General features: G+C 56.1%; 2 protein-coding genes across 4 annotated transcripts; both read left to right on the forward strand.

The window, feature by feature from the left end:
* Positions 1 to 328: 328 nt before the first annotated feature.
* On the forward strand, positions 329 to 19,523 carry UFD1 (ubiquitin recognition factor in ER associated degradation 1). 3 transcript variants are annotated; one of them, XM_032471915.1, is made up of 12 exons: positions 493 to 656; positions 2,919 to 3,051; positions 3,411 to 3,443; positions 5,465 to 5,586; positions 7,466 to 7,596; positions 9,659 to 9,731; positions 13,183 to 13,251; positions 13,973 to 14,038; positions 14,173 to 14,220; positions 14,649 to 14,767; positions 15,365 to 15,446; positions 18,587 to 19,523. In XM_032471915.1, exons 1-12 carry the CDS (start codon positions 654 to 656, stop codon positions 18,659 to 18,661), a joined length of 954 nt encoding a protein of 317 aa, XP_032327806.1. In that variant the 5' UTR covers positions 493 to 653; the 3' UTR covers positions 18,662 to 19,523. The 3 variants fall into 3 exon arrangements, with proteins under 3 accessions (XP_032327808.1, XP_032327806.1, XP_032327807.1); XM_032471916.1 differs by having other exon boundaries at positions 14,679 to 14,767; XM_032471917.1 differs by lacking the exons at positions 2,919 to 3,051; positions 3,411 to 3,443; positions 5,465 to 5,586 and adding an exon at positions 329 to 350 and having other exon boundaries at positions 451 to 656.
* Positions 19,524 to 20,453: 930 nt separating this feature from the next.
* C32H22orf39 (chromosome 32 C22orf39 homolog) lies at positions 20,454 to 23,637 on the forward strand. The gene is made up of 3 exons (XM_032471470.1): positions 20,454 to 20,602; positions 20,777 to 20,944; positions 21,585 to 23,637. The coding sequence occupies exons 1-3, from the start codon at positions 20,579 to 20,581 to the stop codon at positions 21,708 to 21,710; spliced, it is 318 nt and encodes a 105-aa protein (XP_032327361.1). The 5' UTR covers positions 20,454 to 20,578; the 3' UTR covers positions 21,711 to 23,637.
* The last annotated feature ends 128 nt before the right edge of the window (positions 23,638 to 23,765 follow it).

The raw sequence follows: 23,765 nt of genomic DNA on the forward strand, positions 1-23,765 counted from the left end.
CGCAATTCAACTCTGACGCCCTTTACCCAGAAACCCAACGCTTGGCGGACGTCTTTATTTGGGGAAGAGAACCACGCTGCCTCCCAATGGGGCCTTTAGGGAAAAGAAACCTCAACACAAATTAAATTCATGTATACATCAAAGGAGGGCGTCAGATTAGGATTTCAGTGGGCTCTCGGCCTAGCTCGAAGGCGGAAGTGGGTCTTACTTCCGCCCGAGTCCTCGATGGCTGCAGCAGAGGCGGGCGTCTGCGTGCATTCTGGGTAGTGTAGGCAGCGAGGGGAATGCCCCGCCCCATATCTGCCTGGAGGTGAGCGCTGTCCAACTGTAATCCTAAATAATCATGCAAGGTACTCAAGAGTGCACAAAAATTAGGGAAGAGTGCTTGAGCGCTTTCTCCGGAGAAACCTTGGACCCTCAAGCCTCTGCCTGGCTTTCTCTCTTTGGCAGCAGAGCCCAGTGCGCACGTCTCCCCGGAAGTGCAGCTCCGACACTTCCGTTTGAGCCCTCGGGCGTCCGCGCTAGGAGGCGGCGGCGGCTGTGAGGAGGAGGAGGGAGGAGGAGGAAGGAGGCGGCGGCGGCGGCGGCGGCTGTGGCTGCTCCCACCACAACGTTCCCTGGCGACGCGCTCCTGCGAGGCCGCGGCGTCCACCATGGTGAGCGGCGAGGCGGGCCGGGTCCGGGGCGGGCCGAGGCCCGGCGGGCTGACGTGGTGGCCGCGGAGGTGCCGAGTCACCGGCCTGAGGCCTCCCGGGCTGAGCGCGTCGCCCGCCCTGTCTCGCGGGTGTAGCCCCGCGACGGCTTCCCGCGAACCTCGGGTGGACTAGAGGGGTGTTGGGGCGCGGGGAGAGCGCGCGGCGCCTGGGTTCGCGAGCTCAGCCCCTCGGGCCCCGCGATGTCCTTGGCGGCAGGGAGGGCGGCCGCCGAGTTGGCTGCGGGGACCCTAGCCCAGGCTCGGCCCGGCGGGCGGCATCGCCTCGGGTCGCGGGCTTATTTTGTTGAGCTTCTCCTGAGTGTGTCAGGGTCTGTTCACACTTCCCGTCTCCGGCTCCGCATTCATTGGGCTGAGTGCCTGGTGTGCGCCGGGCGGGGGAGTGGGTCTCTGGAGCCGCGCGGGAGGCTGGAGATTAGGTTCGTGGGCTGCTCGAAGGCAGGTTGGTGCCGGCTGTTAAATTCACGGTGTGCGTTTTCCTTTTGCGAAGGAGAAGAAGGGCTTAGACGAGGGTGGGAGGTGGTGAGGAGCCCCGACCTAGAAGCGCTGTTCACCTGTTATGCTTCTGGCCAAGATTTTGCTGAACAGAGTTCTCCTCCAAAGAAAGGGAGACGCAGATTTGAAAAGTACTATGCTAGCGCTCCAGGGAGTGAAGAACTAAGAATTTTAGCTGGAGCGTGCTGAATTTGCATTTCTGGGAGACAACTGGTCCAGCTTGCTAATTTTGGAATTGCTAGTGAATTGTCTTACCAGTAGACGACTTTCCTTTTACTTAATATACATTTGGAATCAAGTCAAGAAATGTTTGCCTATTAAAAATTTTTTTCACTTGTGAAAAGCCTATAACATGAATTTGCCACCTTAACCATTTTTAAGTGTGGAGTTCAGTGTTCAGCATGTTCACATTCCTGTGTAGAACTTTTACATCCACAACTTTTCATCTGAAAAAACTGAAACTGTCTTCATTAAATAATTCCCCCTCCTCCCAGCCCCTGGCAGCCACCATTCTTTCTGTCTCTGCATTTGACTACTTACTCTAAGTACTTCATGTAAGTGGAATCATACAGTATTTGTACTTTTCTATCTGGCTTATTCCACTGAGCATAGTGTCCTCAAAGGTCGTGACTATTGTAGCATGTGTTGGAATTTCCTTCCTTTTTAGGGCTGAACAATATTCCATTGTATGGTTGGACCATGTTTTCTTTATTCATTCATCTGTCAATGGATGTTTGGATTGTTTCCAGCTCTTGGCTGTTGTGAACAGTAGTGCTGTAAACAGTACTGCTGTGAATATGGGTGTACAAATAGATCTTTAAGACCCTGCTCCCAATTTTTTTGGATCTATACCCTATTGTGTAATTTTATATCCTTTTTTTTTTTGAAACGTCATAAAAATTGTAATTATCTAAGACCTTGGATTGCTGGGTAACATGTTTTCTAAGCCTCCTCGCAATCTGCAGTTTAAGAGCTTGGATCCTACCCTTGTGATAGGACCGCATCTTGGCTTTGCTTATGTGTAGGCAGGAGTAGCCAGATGTGGCTCAGTGAGAGAGTGCTGTGGAGGTGCACTGGCCCTGACCCCAGGCAGAGCAGGGAAGTTCTTAGGGAAAGGAAATGCTGGTCCTGGGAGCCAGAGGAAAGGGTGGGGGTCTGCTCTGCAGATTCCTTTCCTCACCCACTGAAAAAGCACTCCCAGGAGCTCTTTGTCCCTTACCTGCTCTTGTTCTCAGAATACTGACATGCAGACAGTTCTTTCTGGATCATTTCCCTTGTCTTGAATGTCGGCTCTGCCAGGGCAGAGGTTGTACTTGTTTTGTTAGTGAGCAAACATCATTAGAGTGAAGTTTCCCTGGTCTGAGAGATCAGAGCCTGGCAGATACTGGGCATTCATCAATATTCAATGAGGAGAGGAAAGTGGTCCAGGCAGGAGATACAGCCCGGTGCGGGCATGGCAGCTGTAGGCAGTTGTGGGGCCCTCAGTGACCGGTCCCTGAGCTAGCGCGAGGTGTGGCCTCGATGAGGAGGTGGGGGCTAAAAGAGGTTAAGGACAGGCTCAATGGGGTTACGTTTATAGTTTAGTAAGGTCATGCCATCTGCCAACAGTGGAGATGGGGTTCGCAGGAGAAGACTGGGAGTGATGGCCCGGTGGAGGCAGAGAGGAAATGCTCCCCTGTTTTGCGTTAACATGGCATTTCTCTCCACCTAGTTCTCCTTCAACATGTTTGACCATCCGATTCCCCGGGTCTTCCAGAACCGCTTCTCCACGCAGTACCGTTGCTTCTCCGTGTCCATGCTCGCCGGGCCTAATGACAGGTCAGATGTGGAGAAAGGAGGGAAGAGTATGTGCCGTTTTTATTTTGAATTGTAACCTCCCTGCCCTCAGCCTGCAGTGCCCGTAGCTCCCCCTCCCTGCTCTGCACCTGTGACAGAAGCTAGGTCAAGGGCCACTTGCCCCAGACTTGCTAGGGGGTGGGGATTGGGGGATAGTCTGAATTATGGTGAGATTCATGGCTGATGGTCATTCATCCCACCAAGTAAATTACAGCCAGTAGCATTCTTGACGAAAGATGGTCGTGAAACTCTGCCTCCCTGCTAGTATCGTCAGTGCTTTCCCTTAGGGGTAACAGGGTGCACTTTGCCTTTTGTTCTGTCCTTTTAGTTTTTGTTTCTTAATGTTTCTTAAATGTTCTTTCCACAGTAATTATGCCACCCTCAGCCCTCGACCAGCTCAGTAAGTACTTCCTACGAGATTTGAGAACTGAGGTAACGAAAAGGTGGGCACCAGGAACTGGCCCGGGTCCTGGGTGTGTCCTTCAGCGCGCCTGGTGGGAATCATCCCTGGAGGGTGCTTACTGGGCTGGGAGAGCCGGGGCCACTGGTGCCCCAGTGAGGAGGTGGTTGGTGGCAGCCAGTGGGCACTCAGCTCGAGGTCCACCCCTCTGATCCCCTCCCTGGGTCCTGTCGGGTCTGAAGGTGTGGGCTCCGGGCAGCAGATGCTGTTGGCTGGGCTTAGGACGTTTTCCCCTGAAGGACAGTGGTACAGCTAGCTTGTTGTTTCCCTGAGCATCTTTCCTCTGCTCTAGCCGCAGTTCTGACCCCTCTGCCCCAGGAGCTGCTCTCCTCTCGGGTCCTGTCTCTTAGCAGGAGTGGGAAAGGCCCAGGGGCTGTGAGATTTCCATGCTTTTCTCTTTCCCCAACCCTCTCATCCCTTACACCCCTGTCCCACTCCACCTGGACTGGGAAAACCCCCACCATGGGTGCATCATTGCCTTCAAGACTTGGGGGTCTTTTCAGTGTGAGTTCCAAGGCAGGAGACTTGGAGCCCACTGTGGGGGTAGGTCCACACTCAATGCCTGGTGCGCATAGGGCAGCGCGGTGGGCTGGGCACTGGCTTGGGTGCTGCTCTGGTTTGGGCTTTGCCCAGCCTGACTCTAGGCTGGTAACTCTGAACCTCAGAGTCCTCATCTTTAATCAGGGACATACAGTGCTGTGGGAACTGCTTTGTGGTGGGAGTCCCTCTTAGACGGTGCCCTGTGGTGTACACTGCCCAAGGCCGCGTGATGCCCAGCAGGACATGGCCTTCAGTCACCAGGGCTTAACTGGTGCCTCCAGCAGTGGCTACACCCACCGGAGGCCTTAATTCTGCCTCAGTCCAGCCGGAGGGCAGATGGAGCCGCGTGCGCGGGGGTCATCACAGCCCTCAGGCAGGCCCCTGTCCTCCCAGAGGAGGGAGCAGGGCTGCCAGGGGGCCTGCCTTGTGGGTGGAGCTGCCCCAGGAGCTAAAACCAGGTGTGATTGGTGGCAAGTCTGAAAAGAGACTTTGGGATCAGGACAGTGGGGCTTAGGTCAGTGCTGCTCAGACCTCAGAAGTAACGGAAGAAACTTTGTCCAAGGGGTGAGAAATTAAATTACAAGTAAGGCAGCTGCTCAGGTTGGAGGAAGTCAGGGGGTGCAGAGGGCTCAGGCACCCCAAGGCACCTCTCTAAATCCCAATGCAGTTTGAACACGACTGGACTGAGGAACACGGGGTTCTCTTCCAAGGGCAAGAATCTTGGACCCTTGGCTGGAGCCTGGTCCAGTTCACCCTGACCGACCTCGGTTCCGCTCCATGGCTCTACAGCTGGGAGGCGCCCTGGGGGTGGGGGCCTGGCGTCTTGTCCGAGTCACGTTGGTGGTGGGGGAACACCTGTGCCCACTGCTGACTGCGCTGAGGCGTCCCTGAACCGTGGCCTCCCGCCCAGGCTCATTACCTGGCCTGCTTCACTTGAGTTTTTAGGGAGACCCCATACATTGTCTGCCATTCCTTTTGCCACTGAGTGGGGCTTCTGTCTCCATGTTTGCCTAAACCAACAGGCTGAAGTCGGCCTCCGTGGTTCAGCCCTAGACCTGGGCCAGCACCCTGGGCTGGCTCCTGGCTTATCGGCTCCTGGTCCCCGTGGTCCTGGGCGTGCAGCCAAAGCTGCAGGCCTTAGTTCACCATAGATGTAGGGAGGAAAACAGTGCACCTCACTGTTCCAGGAAGACCGAGCCAGGGCCTGGCACAGTCATGTCCATCTGTCTAGCCCCCTCCCCCAGGTTCCTGCCTCGCGTCGCCAGCCCCTCCTTTCTGTACCCCTGCCCTCCAGAATCAGCCTACTGCCAGCACAGCGCAGGTCCTGCTCTGGTGGGGGCCGCTTCCCAGGGGAGGGTGCTGGGGGACAGGGCTTCTCTCCCTCAGAGGAGCTGAGCCTCGGACCTCGCCCTTCTGTTTAGGCCGACTTAACATCACCTACCCCATGCTATTCAAGCTGACCAACAAGAACTCAGACCGCATGACGCACTGTGGTGTGCTGGAGTTTGTGGCTGACGAAGGCATCTGCTACCTCCCGCACTGGGTGAGTGGGGCCCCCCTCAGGGTCTGCCCACCGTCTGTCATGTGGACTAGTGCCTCGCCTCGAAAGCCATGTGTGGCTTCGGGCACATGGGGCCCTGGTGCTGGGGGACAGCCTTCTCTTTGCTGGTTGCTTCGCTGGTAGAAATCTAGAAACCGCGGCCCTGCTGTTACACTGCTATTTCCTGGTTCAGCTGGATTTTAAACTGATGGAGCAGGAGCATGAGCATTTTTAAAGTGGTCCAAGCACAGAGTTTTTTACTTATGTTTTCTCCACACTTCAGTAGTTTGTTCCCTGGTTCTGTCACTGTGTGTATGTGTGCACATGTGTGCAAACACGCCTTTAACAGAGTCTGTCCAGAGCACGCAGCTTTGTTGCCATGGGAATGAAGCCTCTCTGCACCCAGGCTGGCCTGGTGGTGCCTCCACTCCAGAGAGCCAGAGAGGCCAGCACTGTATGGAGGGGCCTGCTGTGACCACAAGTCTGCATGGCTGGGTGGGGCAGGCAGGGCTGCGGCATCTCCTCAGTGTGAGGTGCCCCCATCTGCCCTCCTCTGTCGTGGGCCAGGGCGTGTCCCCCATGCGTGATGAGCTGTGGTCCCTTTGACCTTCAGCACTGTTTTCTGTAAATGCTAGCACCTGTCAGCACTGTAGGTGTCTTTGAGGTACCTGAGGCCCTTCTCTTAATAAGGTCTCATGCAGAAACCTGGTTTCTGGGACAGTTTAAGAGGGAGGGGTTCTGGAAAGCCCTCGGCGGGGACCGTGTGTCCTCTCGTGCGGTCTTGGGTCAGCCGTGGTCAGGGACTGCTTGGTGGTGGGTCTGGGAACGTGGCCTGAGGCAAATGTGAAGCTGGACCCCACCCCTTCTGCACAGCAAGCCTCTCCTGTCACAGTGATTGCCAGACTTACAGAGGAGTGGCCCTGACTCGTATCTTGAGATTAAATATGTACAGAAGTTTGAAGCCTCCTTCTTCCCTGTGGTGGTGACCTCGCCCACTTCCTCTGGAGCTGGCCGTTCCCCTCTAGAGCCTGGGTCCTTCCCAAGCGTGTGGCCCCACTGGCCTCTCCTGTGCTGCTTCCTTGACTCCTGGGGAACCCTGAGTCATGCCTCAAAGCCCAAACATGACCCGCTTCCCTGCCTGCATTCCCTCCTGTGTCTGTAGGTGCCTCCAGTGAGCACGGCCTGGTCTCACCCACTTGTGGGGCACCGTGGGTGGCTGCAGTGTTGGGTGATGACAAATTCCCCAGGACCCTCTGTGGCCCATCCTTAGTGAAAGCCAAGGTGGGGATGCTGAGGGGACACTTTTCCTTGAAGGCTCTCTCTCCAGCCCATAGACTTGGTGTTTGGCGGCCCCTTGCCCAGGCTTGCAGATCACTTAGAACCAGAAAGCTAGTTGAATCTTTGAAACAGCCTGGGAAGCCTCTTTGGGTGGTGTGGAGCTGCCTGCCCGCCTCTTCCTGGGCTGGCCTTCAAGCTCTTGGTGAGAGCAGAGACTGCCTGGGGTTTCCCAAGTGCTGTCACGGAGCTGACCCCAGGGTCCCCCGGCCCCCAGTGGGCATATGAGAAGGTGTGTTCTGGGGGCTGATTCGCAAGCTCCACCCACTCTGAGCTCCAGGCAGCCCTTGTGGACTTGCCAGCAGCTGGGCGATGGTGGACGGACCAGGTCAGCTACGGCCCAGTGGCCGTGGAAGCTGGGGTGGGTGCAGGGCAGCTCAGAAGTGCAAGGGCTGCTTCCCTATGGAAACGCTCCACTCCAGGAGGCCTGGAGTGGGTGGGTGAGCCGCACCCTCTTGTGACCAGCCTCTTCAGAGGCGTGCACGCTGCTGCCCACAACAGCCTCGGCCACACCCCTTACTGTGTTCCTGTCTGCTTCCTCCTTCAGATGATGCAGAATCTGTTGCTGGAGGAAGGGGGCCTGGTTCAGGTGGAGAGCGTCAACCTACAGGTGGCCACATACTCCAAGTTCCAGCCCCAGAGCCCCGACTTCCTGGACATCACCAACCCCAAGGCCGTGTATCCTTCTGAGACAAGACAGGTTAAGGGAAGCTGTGCCGGTGGTGGCGGTCGACCCTGAGCACTGAGTTGAGCGTGTGCCTGCTCTGGGGGCCACACCTCACCGTGATTAATTGACAGTGTGTTGTGAGAGCCACGGCTTTGGACTAGCACATCCACCGCTGCTTGGGGCGGACTAGTGAGCTGGGCGCTCTGGAAGCCTCTTTGGGCCGCTCTCCGGACGCTTCCTGGGGACAGGGATCAGTGGCTCTGGCACACAGCCCAGTGTGTTCCAGTGGGAGGGTGGCTCTCTGCCTCTTACCCCTCTGCTCAGCCTCACTTTTTACCCAGCAAGGGGAGTGCTGGCTCCGTACGTTTTCTCTCTCGGCAAGAGGAAAGCATAGGTTTCCGGTTCTAGTGATTTTGTGTGTTCTCTGCACGTAAGCCAGCGTGTGTGTGTGTGATTTCAGGAGTGACCAGTGTGGGCGGAGGTGCTGTGTTCTGGGATTGAGGTCTCCAGCTTACAGCCCCAGTTTGGCTTGTTGTGATCACATTACAGAGCAGTCACTCCACCACCCATTTATTTTTAAAAAGGCACGCTTGGAAAAGCACAGTTAAATAGCACAGACAGTTAAAGAACAGCTGCCTCCACACACCCACCCCCCACTCCTCCTCCCCCCGCCCTCTGTCCCCGGGCTGGAGCCAGGAGCAAGTGGCTGCTGCCACGTCCCGGACACCACTGGGCTGTGTGGAGTCCTCACTGGCCGAGTCCTGGGACAGGCATGTCGAGTCCCCTATATTGGATATGAGGGGCCGTTGGGGCTGTGCTCCCGGTGGGCAGGACCAATTCCCATGTCCGGGGTGGGGCCTGCCTTGGCCCATAGCCCCAGCAGTGGTCTCCTGGTGTGAGATCCGGGCTTGATATTCTTCCACACATGTCGCGTGCTGACTCCCCAGGGTGCCTTCAGAGACTGTCTCTCAGCACAGTTCCATGCTACTCTGAAGAAGGCTGCAGGGCTCCCTTGTCTGGCTGAGGGTCTGGATAAAGGCAGCCCTAGCACAGAGTGGAGGAGGCAGGGGCCATGCAGAGCATGATGTGGGAGCCAGCTCTGCCCCCAGAGGCCAGGTGGGCTGCGTCTGACGGCTTAGGGGTCACCAGGAGTCGAGGGAAGGGCACCCCTGCAGCTGGCATTTCTTGCCAGGGGGCAGAGACAAGGTGCCACTCCAGACTCTTCTCAAAGCTGTCATTGGCCCAGGCCTTTTGATGGAGAGAGGTGAATGCAGACCCTGGCCCTTCCTCCCTCTGGTTACGCTCGGACCCTCCCCTAGTCGGGCCACATCACAGTGGCAGGCCTGGAGCCACGTTTTATGTTTGACCTTTCTATTTAAAACAGTTTTGCAAATTGTTGAGGACGACATGGTTAAAGTATTCCACAAGATTAAGCATTATTCTTTTGTCTGGGGTTTTGGGTTATTCAGTTTTTGAGAATTTATTACTTACTATTATGAAAAGGGCTTACAAGCCATTTTTTCCTTTTAAGTCTTTATCTTGAGACATGCCTCTAACGTTGGGTTAACTCCCAAAAGGTAGGAACAACAAAAGTGTAAATGAAAACATCCTTGCTTTTGAGGGGGCCTGTCTGTGGTTTCTTCAGTCTTTTGTTCCTATATTCCCATAGGATTTTCAAAATCGGCTCATTGAGGTGTAATTTACAGACAGTGAAATTCACAGTTGAGCAGGTTTGACAGCTGTGCACCCCCTGTAGCCAGAACGTGGCCGTCCACTGACCCCTGGCCCCAAAGCCTCCTTCTGCTCCCCCCTCAGAGATGCGTCTTTCCAGGGTTGGGGAGGGGTCTTGCCACTCTGGCTGGTTCTTTCCCTGAGGTGAGGGTGGATCTCAGGCATAGATGTGTGTTAGGAGCTGCTGCCTCCTCGTGCTGAGAGGTAGCCACATGTGTTGAGCCCCAGCCAGGCACTGTCCGTCCGGCACACAGTGACTGGGGTCCTCCAGTCCCCTCATAGAAACCCATCTCAGATTTTAGTTGTCCATCCCACTGTGTCGCCTTAACCATGTGTCTGCAGATTAGAGAACGCATTGAGGAACTTCGCTTGCCTGACCACTGGCGACGTGATCGCCATCAACTACAACGAGAAGGTGAGCGGCTCAGCCTCACAGCTGGTGGCCGGGCAGCAGATGTGGTGAGCGCCTAGCTAGAGGACCCGCAGCAGGCTCTCCTGTTTGATGGGGCTCTTTGTGAGCAGGGTGGGTCTGACTTTTACCAAGTAATCGCTGCCTGTTTGCTTCTGAAGTCCTCATGGGCTCAGTTTTGGGGCTCTGTGCTAATCAGCCAGTGCCTCTGTTTTGGGAGTTGATGGACGTGGTTCCTGGCCACAAGGTGAGTGCTGTACACTTGTTCACCCCAGCATGTGTGTGCCAGTGGGCAGGGGGAGGCCTTAGGCCGCACTCGTGGTCAGAGCGAAGCCCCTCCTAGGCTGTGGGGACACAGAAGTGAACCTGCCCGGTCCTTGTCTCTCCCTCGGCGACGGCAGCACTGGGAGAGCTGGCCCCATCCCGTCGTCTGGACCTGTGTCTCCCTCGGCAGCAGGTCTGAGGTCTGGATGCCTCTCGTGTCCGTCCATGATGAGAGCTGCATGGATGCTGGTCCCAACGACTCGGCCATGAAGTGAGACACCACCTCATCTTCCATTTCTCACTCACCCTGTGCCCAGTTGGCACATCAGTTCCCACAAGTCAGGACGGCATCCACCTCCCCACTCTCGGCGCACCCCGGAGAAAGACGTGGCGGTCGACAAGGCTGCCAGCGCCCTCCTGCCTCAGGCATGGAGCTCGGCGATGGGGTCTTTGTCCACTGTGACCCCACAGAGCTGCTGCCAGGGCCTCCCAGCGCTCAGGAGTGACCACAGCCCCAGTATGGCTTCTCTGAGGCCAGCTGGCTCCTTAACATGCCTGCCCATCCCCCCAGGACTCGGGCCTGAGGTTCAGCCTCTCCATCCGGATCTGTGTCACTTGGGGACCCAGCATGTTCTCTGTCAGTTTCTTCCGTTTGACTGAGAATCCTTATTTTTCAACTTGATGGGCTTTGAGTCACGCTTTTACATCTTTTCATGAACTAGAAAATAATCTTGTTCCTTTTAGCTTCAGAGAAATGTTTTCGGTATTGTCCATCTTCACCGAATGCTTTAAGCTTTCCAGGTTAATTACAGGCAGCCTTAATGCTACCATTCTTAAACAACTAAGACAGTAATGTTAAACATGACTCTTAAATTGATGATAGAAGGTAACGGTGACCTTTTTGCACTGAAAGGGCAGGTGACTTGCACGGGTAGACACAGAACTGAAACTCAGGTTTGGTTCTGCTTTTAGAAGCATGGAAGTCCACACTATAAAGGGCCCTTCTGATTAAAGCTAGGCTGTGATTGGTTTGAGGGGCTCACATGAAACGGACATTTTCACAACTCTGCCATAGTGGTGCTTAGTGAGTGGTCTGGATCAGAGGCTCCTACAGGAAACTGGGCCCCTTAAAGGGGCCACAGTGGACGCAGTGGTGGGTGCTGTCCTCTTCTCGAGAGAAGGACCCCAGGCTCTCTGGGAACAGCACCCAGTTTCCAGTTGAGTCGGGCCCTTGGGAGGCAAACCACCAGACACCAAAAGCAGGTTTGGACCCTGAGGAAATCCGTATGGGGATCTTCAGGTGCAAGTATAAAACAATTACATATAAAATGTTTGAAGAAATTAAAAAGTTAAAATTTAGCAAGTGATGAAAGTCTACCAGAAATATCCAGGAGCGTTGGAAAAGCAGAGTTAACAGCTGACAAAAAATTAACAAAGAGAAGGTTAAATCCGGAGAAGTGACGTGGAATTCCGCACAGAGAAGTGGGAAAGCGGGACGCGAGAGCTGGAGGCTGCGGAGATCCCGAGAAAGCCAACCGCTGGTGAGAGCCCAGCGGGAGAAGTGGCGGCCTGAGGAGGGTTGGGTGCCGCCTTCTGGAACCCGCCGTCCGCCCACAGTGACAGGATTTGAATGTTCAGCAGACGGGATGGTTGCAGATTCCACACAGCAGACCCAGAGAGGTGGGCAGAGAGAAAGCATCTCTCACGGAGGAACGGCGAAGAACAGGCCTTCCAGTAGCAGGCACTGCCCCCCCAGGCATCAGAGTGTCTGCAGAGGCTGAGGGAGTAACTGCCGTCAGACCTTGAAACAATAGGGCAAATCCCAATACTTCCAGGTGAGCAAAATCTGAGTTTGTTTACCAGTGGAACTTCAGAAGCTTGTGTTTTTGGAATGAGCATCACCGTACAGGGAAGGGCCAGGGTGCCAGAAGGAAGAATGGACTAGTAAGCTGACAGATATGAAGTAAGTCAGGGTGAACGCCGTTTCAGTCAGTACTGGTGTTCAGTACAAGCGGCTTAACGGTGGTACCTGAGACACTGGAGAGAATCCTTCTCGAGGGTTGTTTAGAATTAAAGTGGTCTCTGTTTGCACTTCAGTAAAGGTGAGTCAGTAAAAATACATGTTGAGTGTTTAAAAATAGTTTAAAATGACTGTTTTGGCTACAGCGTAACAACACATACAACTGAAGCAAACACCCAGAGTACTCACCATGTGCAGCCCGCACCCTCTGGGATGTCTGCCACCCTGTGGTCCAGGACACTTCTAGTTCTGGTTGCAGTGCCGCTGGCTTATGACTCGCTAGGTTGTTGTGACCTTCAGCTTGAAAACACAGCTGTAGAGAGAGGTGACCATGTGCCCGGAGGCCATGGACACGGGTCGGGGCAGCAGGGCCCCTGGAGGGAGCTGGATGGGGAGGTGGTGGCGTGTCCTCACAGCGACATGCCTTCACTTCTGGTCATCGCAGTGAGGAAACGTGAATACGGACGGGCACCCAGAGCCTTCCCTCTTAACTCAGGTGACCCCCTCCCCAATGACTAGGGTTTTTCCTGCTGGGACCGTCCCCACTGTCTGCTATAAAAGCAGAACATACTCTGGGGAGAAACAGAACCTAAGTCAGTGCAGGAAAAGGAGACTCTGCCACTTTAAGTTCCTATCCTGTGTGGTGGCTTTTGTACGTGTTTTACATGCGTGAGGTCATCCTGGACACCCAGCAGCATGGCTGCTTTTCTGCTGCTTTCCCTGCCAGCTGCCTGGACCTGCCGGGACTACAGCTTGCTCGGATGTGAATAAACGCCATTCATTTACCCTTCCAGTGATGGGCATCTCAGGTGTTCGCACACTACCGCTGGCGTGCTGCAGTGAGCAGTCTTAGAGTCTTCTCTCTCTGTGTCTGGCGAAACATTTACTTCGAGTTAATTCCTAGAAGTGAACTTTTCTAACATAAACATTGCGAGTGTTACAATTTGCTCCATAGATACTTTGATATGAGTCATTTAGGAGGAGCAGTCAACTGAGGGTTGGTCTTCAAGGCAGCACCCCACCATGGCCGCTTTTCACAGTGAGAGGTGTGGCTGGAGAGGGTGTCGGGGGAGGAGTGGATGATGCGTGTGCGGGGCTGGGTGGGGGCTGCAGTGGTGTGAACGGGGTCGTCCCCCGTGCTGCCACGAAACTGACTGATTTCTGTCCCCCCAGATCTATGAGCTGCGGGTCATGGAGACCAAGCCTGACAAGGCTGTGTCCATCATCGAGTGCGACATGAATGTGAGTGGCTGGGGATGGGGCGGTGGGGGCCCTGCAGCCCCTGGGACATCATAGGGGATGCTGTGGTGGTCACTGACCTTGTGGTTGGTCTTGGGCCATTGGGGGTGGCAAGGCTGCAGCTGGTTCTGAGGTGGCCACACACCCCAGGTCTCAGACCTGCCAAGGAGGCCTCTCAGCTCTGGGCAGGAGGGCCTAGGGTTCCCGTGCTAGCCTGGCCGTAGGGTCTCCAGGTAACAGTGCCCAGCACCAGGGCCAGTCCCAAGAGGTTGCACTATGTCTGGCCCCATTTACGTAACGTTCTTGAAATGACAGAACTGGAGAAATTAGGACAGAGTGGTTGTGGGGGTCACGGCCGGGAGAGGTGGGTGGGTATGAAAGGGCAGCTCGAGGGGTCCCCGTGTAGGAGCCACTGTGGTCACTGCCATGGGTGGGGATGCCAGCTGCACAGTGTTAAAACAGAGAGAGCTGAGTGCATAGAGTGTGGGGACAGGTCAGACCGGGCACTCAGAAAGAGGGCCGGGGTGTTGGCGCTGGGCTCCTCGGGCGGTGCCAGGCAGAGGGTTTGTAAAACTAGAGGTCGAGAAGCTGGGTGGGCTGCACAAGCCCTTTCTGTGTTGTTTCCTGTAACTGCATGTGAACCCACGGTTGTCTCAATTTAAGACAGAAAAGCCCGTAAGCTAAGTGTGGCCCGGTCTCACGTTGTCCCTTCATCTTGGAACAGGTGGACTTTGATGCCCCACTGGGCTACAAAGAGCCCGAAAGACAAGTCCAGCATGAGGAATCCGCCGTGAGTCCCCCAGCTCCACACAGCTCCCCTCGGTGGTGGTCTGGGCAGTATGTCCCAAGGTGTCCTGACGGCCAGGATGCCCTGGCCGTCAGGGGGCCCTGCCAAGCAGCTCACCCTGCTCTTCTGTCCCGCAGGAAGGTGACGCTGACCCCAGTGGCTATGCCGGGGAGCTGGGCTTCCGCGTGAGTGCCCGCGTCGTAGTACCCCACACCTTCATGGTCACCAAAGCCCTTTCTGTCCACTTTATCCGGGTCCTCCCGACACCTTGGTCAGTCAGCCCTAACTATTTCTTTTTAAAAATTTCTCGCCTAACAAAAAAGTGAACTAGTTCAGTAGACACACATGCACCCTTCCTTCAGAGTCACCAAGTGAGGCTGCTTCAGCCTCTCTCTAAACGTATGGTCCTCCCCTTTGCGACATTGCTGGAACCTGCCCCTCCAGCACTGCTGCCCCCTGGGGAGCCTTGGCGGCAGGGCAGCAGAGGGGTCGGGGCCCCCAGACCCTGGGGCGCTGGGCAGAGGCTCCTCTCAGCTCGAGGCAGTGGGACCCCTGCCCTCGTCCTCGCAGCGGCCTCTGCCCCAAGGAGACTGCAGTTGTCCCCTGTCCTCAGGGCTCCCCTCACACGCCCCCCCTGGTCCAGGCCTTCTCCGGCTCCGGGAACAGACTGGATGGGAAGAAGAAGGGTGTGGAGCCCAGCCCCTCGCCCATCAAGCCTGGAGACATCAAGAGGTGGGTGTGCCCATCTGGCCTCTCCTGGATGAGGTGGTCCAGCCCCACCAGCCCCAGGGCATCTGGGCAGGCTTCTCTCCTACTTAAAACCTTTTTGGGTCTGGGTCATCACTGGGCCTGTTTTCCCATTTTGTGACCTCAAATGACTGATCCACTTCCCCTGAGTAGAAGTGGCTGTGTTCGTGTTTTCTGGTCCAGACTCCCTGCTCTGGTGCCAGCGCGGTGGCGGCAGGCCGGAGACATCTCCCCTGTCGACCATGTGAGAGCAGAAGCAGAGTGCTGGCTGTGGGTTGGCACCAGCCTCTTAGGGAACGAAGTGAGTTCTGTGAGTGTAGTCCTTGCAGGGTGACACGTGAAGCTGGAGAACACAGAAAATCAGGCTCCCACGCCTCCAGTGCCGTCTGTTCCTATTGGAGGGGCGCTGGGAGGCACCAGCGGGGTGGTCCAAGGCTAGGGGGAGTGGGTGCAGCCGCAGGTCCAGGAGGAGGGGCCCAGGATGCCCACCGTCTCTTCTGCCTCCTTTCTCTTCCTGTGACAAGAAATGATTTTAGTCCTTGTCTCCCTGAGCTAGCATGTTTTCCGCTCTCTTCTTTACAGAGGAATTCCCAATTATGAATTTAAACTTGGTAAGATCACCTTCATCAGAAACTCACGTCCACTGGTCAAAAAAGTTGAAGAGGTGAGTGTGTTTCGTGGACAATGAGAAGTTCTATTGACTGTGGTGACCGGAGGAATTCTCTTCATTCTGAATTGAGTAGGGATGTTTCTGTCATATTTTTCTTCGTTCAGGGCCCTTCCTCTCCCCAGTGGTCTGATCATCCCATTGAGGCTGTGGGTAGGGGTGGGCACACTGCAGCCCTGGTGTCCGCTCACAAGTGATCAGCGAGATTGCAGCTCACAGAGCCCTGGCCAGGTGCCGGGCCCATGCTGTCCCCTGGACAGTCTCAGTGGCCATGATTGTCCGCGTTTTTACAGAAATGAACATGAATGCGTGTGGCGGTCAGGGCCCCCAGGGTCCTGACCACCACCTGGCCACCCCAGTGCCAGCGCACTCCAGAAACGGCCTGCACCAAGGCCTGGGGGCACAGCCTCCTTCAGCCAGGGTCCCCTGGGGAAGCAGGGGAGGCCACAGATGTGTGCAGAGGTGTGGCCAGAGGGTAAGTTCCACCCTGGCGTGGCCTGTCACAGACTGCCCGCCCGCCCAGCACCCCAGCCATGTGCTGTTGCGAGAACACTCACAGACCCTCACTCTCCTGGGTGCTTTTCTCAAAGGCTCAGTCCCTCAGGAGCCCAGGAGTGAGCAGAGACGACTGTGCTGCCTGCACATTGCGGATACACAGCCCCTCTTGGCCTTAACGTTCCTCAAGCTGATGCTGTGTTCCAGGCTCTGAGGAGCTGACGTGGTCCCGACCAGGAGGCCCATCCAGGCCTTTGCTCACCAATGGCCGGGCTGCTCAGCCCCAGGGGGGTGTCCTCTGGGCTTACTGGTCCCTAACTGTTGGAGGTACAGGGGGAGGAGAGGGTGAGGCCGTGTTGTCCATAAGTGGACCTTGGAGAAGAGATGTGTGACTTGAAGTGGGCTTGAAGGCACATGCTCCCTCGGCCTCATCCTGGAACCCCCTGGATGGGGCACAGATGACTAGGTGACAGACAGTGGGGAGGCACCTGGAAGAGCAGAAGGCCAGGGGGACCTGACATGACAGGCCATGGAAGGCCGTGTGCAGAGCCGGCTGTGTGCGGAGCTGGCCGTGGGGCTCCTAGACCCGCAGCACCACCTTCCCCTGGGGAAGAGGGCCCACCTGTGGGACAGGCAGGCGTCACAGAGGCCCCTGGATGACTGTCCGCAGGGTGCTGAGCAGGCCTTACTGGAGGAGCGAGTGACCTTCACCTTGCTCCAGGTCCTTTCCTGGCTAGGCTCCTGCCACTGGCCACTGGGCTGGCTCATTATAGTTGGAGGTTGGAGGCGCCTCTGTGGACGGTGAGCCCAGGGAAGGTCCCAGCCTTCACCCCGGAGTGAAGACCAGTCAGAAAGTTCCTGGCGCCAGCATCCCAGTCACATGAGACCAGAGAGACCAGAGGAGCTGAAGCCACCAGGGAGATCAGGGCTCCAACTGAGGGGCCAGTGCCTGCAGATCAGGAGGCCCACCGAGTGTCCAGCACGGTAGATGAAGACAGCTCCAAACTGGGGCAAAGATCCTCAGGCTTCCAGGAGAAAGAGGGGCCACCAGGGGTCAAGCATGGCATCACCCTCGAAGGACAGGGAAAGCCAGGACATGGGAGAGCAGGGTCTCCAAGGCTCTGAAAGGAAGCATTTCCAAAAGTTCTGTGCCCAACTCTTATGGGCCGAATTGTGTCCCCCACATTCCCATGTTGACGCCCTAACCCCCAGCACCCCAGAGTGTGACTGTCTTTGAAGAGTCTATTAAAATAAGGCCCTGTCCCTTCTGACTGGTGCCCTTCTAAGCAGAGAAGATGTGGACATGCAGGAAAGGCCATGGAGGACTCAGCAAGAGGCGGCTACCTGCAGGCCAAGGAGAGGGGCCTTGGGAGATGCCACAGTGCTGGCACCTGGTCCTGGGACTCCACGCCACTGGACTGTGAGGAGATGGACTTCTGCTATTTGAATTCCGAGCCTGTGGTGTCTTGTTACTGCCACCCCAGCAATCTGACTCCCACCACCCTGCAGTGACACCAGAGGAGAGCGGGGTTCCCAGTCACATAGGAGCCAAGACAAGGTAGTAGTCCTCATGTTCCTGTTTTCAGGAGGCCACAAGGACACACCCCACCCAAACAAAGGAATGAGGTAGAACCAAGAAAGCCTTAGACCCAGAATTTGGGGGTCCTCATACAACATGCACCCGGGACAGTGGCCAGTCGAGGCAGCAGCCCGAAGGCCCCAGAAGACGTTCCTCCCTTGCCCAGATGACATCGGCGGCTGCGACTGAATGTGCGTGGAAGAGGGGCCGGGCACCATGTCCACAGCGGGCAGAAGAGGGCTCTATCAGAGCAGAAGGCTGTGTGGCTCAGCTGTGACTTGTCTTTATGTGGTAGATACCACAGCAACCCCGTGCAGACCCTTCCAGAAACACCAGCCGCACTGGGTGGTGGGGACGGTGCCGGGGTGTGGGCTGGAGAGCTTGGAATCCCCTGCCAGAGACAATGTCTCTGCCTGACCAGTGACGTTGCTCCTGAGAAGATGCCTGCTGTCTCCCAGAACTCATAAGACAAGTCGCCTTCCTGCCAGTGGCTAGTGAGGGCCAGTGAGTCACCATTTGTAAAAAGCCTTAAGAACACCTGCATCCTTTCCCCAAGGAATTCAACTTATAGGAAAAATCAGAGTTGTGTGTGGGGACATTAAGCTGCTCACCAGGGCAACTGAAATACTGCAGACCTGGAGGTCACCTCTGGCAGGAGAAGGACTGCCTCTCTGCAGCCTTCGGAGCGTCCTGGTGGGAAGTGTGTTGCCCTGACACTTGAAAATAGTTGAAATAAGTGTATACAGAAAAGTGACTGGAAATGTTATTTTGGGGTGGTTTTTCTTTGGGGGGGTGTTGTGTATTTTTTACATTGAAAATGTGATGCCCCTGCAGAAGGGTGTACGTTCTCCCTGGGAGTCAAGGCTGATGGACGCAGAGTTGTGAGTCCGTGGTTTGGTTTTCAGTTCAGTAGACCACAGTTTGTGTTTCTATTTAGACATTTCTTATGAAGAATGTGGGAGTGAGGAAAGTGGGTGGATGGCACATGAGTCAACAGAAGAAAGTGTTTTTCATTAAACCTCCAAGGAGTTTCTGAAAACAATGGTTTTCTTTTCATGCCCAGGATGAAGCTGGAGGCAGGTTCGTTGCTTTCTCCGGAGAAGGACAGTCGTTGCGGAAAAAGGGAAGAAAGCCTTAAGCTGGGGCTGTTGGCTGATTGGAGAATAAAATAATTGCAGCATGATGGCTTTTAGTTACTGCCTTTGACGGGGATGCTCCGTCACTTTAGGTGTGTTTAGAGTGACCTAAGAATTACCGGGTTTGACCGGAACGTGGACCAGCAGGACTTGCAGCCAGTGTCTGATTTGGGGAGAGAAGCTGCCTCTGAGGTCCCACAGCCTCCTCTTGCTTTCAGGCCCTCAGGACACGCCCACTGCTGAAGCAGTTTCCTAATTCCTGCCCAGAACCTGCGAAGGGAATTGAATTACTCTAACTTGTGGTGTTTTCTCTTTTTTCATATATCCTTTCTTTTCCCAGGTCATAGTTTAGCATTTGCCTTTGGCCTAGAAAAAAGTGGTTTAAACAGATAAGTGCTCCGTAAACAGTGGTTATCCCATTACTCTGGCTACAGTTTATTTGAGGAAGGGTGTTTCTATTTTTATTTTATATGTTGAGTTTTTTTCCCCTAAAAAGTCATTCCTCAGCAGGAGAACCTGACCTGAAAACATTTCCAATTTTTTTTCAATTTCATATAGAAATGACTGGCCCCTTAATCAATCTGTTCTTCTGTAAAACAACTTCATGGTGAAGCACAAATGTAACCATTAGAATAAATGAAAGCTAAAGCTCTCTTCTTTCCCCTTCCCTACCCCCCATTCCCAGTGTTAATGTATCCAAAGTTCTGCTGGCCTGCCTTTATTTTTTAACTAGGGTTAATTTAGCCTCAGATTTTCACTTTCTATAATATGACATGTTAATTCAATTTCCAGTATCTCTTCTTTCTTGAAAATAATTATGATTCAAGAATTTCAAATAAAAACAGGCAGTGACTAAAACCTGAATTGCCTCCAAATGTCTGATAAAATACCAACAGGGATTGACACTTGGGCCACTGACCCAACCAGAGGAAGGCCTGCTTGCAAGGAACCTTCATTCCATCTGCCCTTAGAAAGGGCTCTGGGGGGCTTCTCCCAGACAGTGTAGGGGGAAACAAGGCTCTTGACCCCTGGGGAGGGGGTGGTCGGGCCCAGCAGGGTTTCCCCTTGTTTGTGATAGTAGGCCAAGGGGTCTGTCCATCTTTGGATAGGGCTCCCCTCACTCAGGAGAGGGCGTCCCCATGCAGGATGCGTCCCCAGGGTTCACCCACGAGTCCTCAGAGTGAGCATCAAAGGTCATCCTGATGGCCAGGGCTGAACCCTGTGGCCCACACCACACCACTGTCTGTGGGTGTGACTCTGGAAGGCATGAGCACGGCTGGGACCTACAGACCCTCCATTCAACGGGTCCTGGGGTCGCCGGCAGAGGTGGGAGCCCTCCTGGGTGGGCAAGACGTCTCTGTCCGCGGGATCACGTGGGCTACCGTGTCGTTCTGTGCTCGAGTGTCACGTGGGACTCTGGCCCTGGGTTCTTGTCTGCCCTGAGCGGCACCTGCTGTGTCTACAAGGAAACCACTCCTTGTCGGTTCCTGGAGGCGCACTCCCTGCTTGGACCAGGGATGGCCCCGCTGCTGGGTCTGGTGACAATGGGGTTGCCTGGAGCAGAAGGCCTGGTAAGGCTGCTGCAAAGAACCTGCCTGAACCGCGTGGTTCCGTCAGAAACGGCCACTGGACGTGAACATGTAGCGGAATGCCCGGTGGCCGGAGCGGACGGCTGCGGCCTACACAGCCACGCAGCGTGGCCTGGCTTTCGGACCCTGGGGCGCGCCCCGCCCACAGCGCCCCGGCCCCGCCCTTCCTCGGTTGTTACTGGCTGCCAACCCGGACGTCCTATTCACTGGCGCGTCTCAAGGAGGAGGGCGAGGATGTAGTGATGACATCTCGGAGTTCATTGGTTCCTCTACCCATCAATCACGAGGTGGCCGGCGAGCCCAGGAGGCGGGTCAGGCAGCAGCTCAGACATGGCTAACGGCGGTGGCTGGCGGGTAAGTGCTGCGACCGCCCGGGGCCCACGGGAAGGGCGATAACTCGGTCCGGGCTGAGCGGGGCTAGCCGGTGGTGACCGGGTCCGGGCCGAGCGGGGCAGCTGGTGGTGACCGGGTCCGGGCCGAGCGGGGTGGGTGGGCTCCGGGTCACCTGCTCATGCCTGGTCCCCGCAGCCGCCGCGCCCGTGCGAGGCCTACCGCGCGGAGTGGGAGCTCTGCCGCAGCGCCGGGCACTTCCTGCGCCACTACTACGTCCACGGAGAGCGGCCGGCCTGCGGGCAGTGGCGGCGGGACCTGGCCAGCTGCCGCGAGTGGGAGGAGCGCCGCAGCGCCGAGGCCCAGGTGAGGCCCAGGGGACGGGCCTGCAGGGGTTGGTTCTGCCGAGCCCGGGAAGCAGCCCGAGTAGCATCACCCAGCCCCGGGCCTGACGCCGGGACAGAGACGGCCCACCGCTGAGGGCAGGGGGCGGCTGCAGAGGGGTCGGGGTGAGGGTAGTCCCGGCAGGCCTTAAAAGAGGGGTTAGATTCAGGCCTTCACGTGTGTTGGGAAGCGTGCTTGCCGCCAGGGCGGGAGACCAGTCAGGAGATGGTTCTGGTCCATTCGTTTACTAGATACCACTTGGGAAGGATGCTCTTGGGGATACAGGAGTGATGAGAACAAAGCCCTGTGCTCCTGGCTCCTTCATCCTGGTTCAGGGCACAGTGAGGCCTTGGAGCTGTTGGAGAGGGGAAGCAGTGAGGGGTTGTGTTCACTGGACGGGGCAGCAGGACTGGTATGTTTGAGAGAGAACGGTAAGTCCGTGATAAATGGAAAATGGGAAAGATGGTTTGCAGCCTATATGGAAAGATTAGTAATTTATGTGTGTGTGTGTGTGCGCGCTGACTCAGAGCACTCCCTGCGCTGGCCAGGGGTGGGCGGGTGCCTGGAGGAGGGAGCTGTCCGGGGGCACATGGGGACAAAAGTGACCGGGTCTCCTTTGCAGCGGTCCCTCTGTGAGAGCGAGCGGGCAAGAGTCCGGGCCGCACAGAAGCATGGCCTGGTGTGGACCCCCAGGCAGAGCCCCCCTGCAGACTGGCACCTCCCTCTGCCTCAGGACAAGGACAGCTGACCAGCGCTCTGTATGTCTCACACCCCTACCGCTGTGATTGACCTCGACCATCCAGTGGGTCCCTGAGAGCCCCGCCTCTGGCCTCACCTGCTGCCGCACCTGAACCGGTGCACCCAGTGCACATCTTCCAGGCCACAGGCAGCACTGCCAATCCTGCGGGAGGTGGTCAGGCTGGCTGTGCTCCCCTGGGGATTGTCCCCCACCCCAGGGGCTGCGTTCTTGGGGGGCAGGAGGGGAGAGGATGGGCTACCAGGGCTCCACCTGGGCCCTCCTTGCTCTGGACCTCGTGGGTGAACTCTCCAGAGGTAGCCTTGACCCATGTGGACATGCAAGGAGCAAAATAAGGTGGCCAGGTAGCCTCGCCTGGCTCTGGTTCGGTGCCGGCCCCGCTGAGGCTCCTCCCTCAGCCCCTCAGCAGCACAGGTGGGCCCCCCAGGGCCTTTTGGAGATGCTCATGGCTCCAGGATGGGATGCACACCCTTGTGTGAACTGGGTTTGTGAACTTTGGTCTTCTTCCCTCCTCCTTTCCCTGGTCACTTTTAGAAAATGCGGAGTATATCAAAGGACATTTCACTCGTTTGAGTCCAGATAGAAGCTGAAAATTCAATCCAGGTTAACTGCTGAGATAGTTCGATGTGGTACCTGGCCTCATGCTCATGCAGGATGAGAGTTCTGCGTGCTTGTGTTCCTGCTGGTGTTTGTGAAATAGATGCAGGTGAACTGACGGAGGTGCCTCTGTTACTGACAAGAGCCCCTCCCTCACGCCACAGCCCTAGCCCAGCCACAGGGTAATCTGTCACTTCAGAGGGGTGTGCATTAAAGAACAAATTGTCCTGTCATGTGGCTTCTCTACCAGGTGCCTTAGAGCCCTCTGTGACTGCTTGTGTACCTGGGAGTAGTGGAGGCCGTGCACGTGGGGCCCTGGTCATCTGCCCTGTGTGTCCACCTGAGTGTGCGGAGGGGAGCCAGGGTCCCCCACCCCAGGGGCTGTGTGCCGGGGGGCAGGAGGGGATAGGGTGGGCTGCCAGGGCTCCACCTGGGCCCTACTTGCTCTGAAGCCCCGGCAGGGACACAGGAGCCTTGCAGTCGCACATGTGCCTGGAATCACAGCAGCTCCTCACTGCTTCCTGGCGCAGGGCTGGGCAACATGAGGTGCCGGAGCGGCAGCCAGGGCAACAGTCTTGAGGGGCACCTCTCGCAGAGCCCCTGCCATGTGAGGGCCGCGGGCTGCCAGCACCCAACGCCCCGTTAGAAGTCCTGTTCCTTCTTGGATACTCAGTGGGTTCCACACCACTGATGACCGTCATTCTGGAGAATATTCCCACACCCTCCCCTGTCCACCCCTGGTGTCTGCACCCATGACAGGACCAGAGAGTCCAGCAGAGTTGAGGGAACAGATGTGAACATTCAAACATCAGCTGTGAGGAAAATGGACAGAGTGACAAGGAAGAGCAAATTCTTTCAGATTCTTGGGACCAAGCCCGTGATAACGAGTGTTTTACGTTGTGACCTGGTGTGTCCTGTGACATACTGCATGTGTCACTGGAACTGGTGTCCCAGCGCTGCACTGGCCTGCACCATGGGGAGCCGGCAGTTTGGGTCTGCTGCATGTGCCACCCCTCAGAGCCACATTCTGGATCCACAGGGTCACACATGTGGTTCCATTACATAATACCATGAAATGATACAGAGATGGGAAGGCTATGGGGTCAAGGGTCAGGGCTGGGAGGAGATGTCCTGAGGTGCCTGGACCATGGGGTAGTTGTATGGGACCACACTGGGATAAGATAGACGCGGGCCACCATGGGTCTGAACACACGGTGTATAAGATGTGACACTGGGGGAGCCACACACTGACTGCCCTGTGTGGTAATGTCTAATCTGTTGGAAACTTGTAATTACTCCTAAATAAAAGGTTAAAATGAAACAGCTGGCCATGACCCGCTGAGTTGATTGTACACCTAATGGACAAAATCTGACTTTCCAAAGCACCTGTGATGGGCAGGGAGGTGGGGGAGGTGCAGCGTCGGCCCAGACCAGAAGGAGGCAGTTGCA

Source organism: Camelus ferus, chromosome 32 (genome assembly GCF_009834535.1).
Source record: "Camelus ferus isolate YT-003-E chromosome 32, BCGSAC_Cfer_1.0, whole genome shotgun sequence".
NCBI lineage: Eukaryota > Metazoa > Chordata > Mammalia > Artiodactyla > Camelidae > Camelus > Camelus ferus.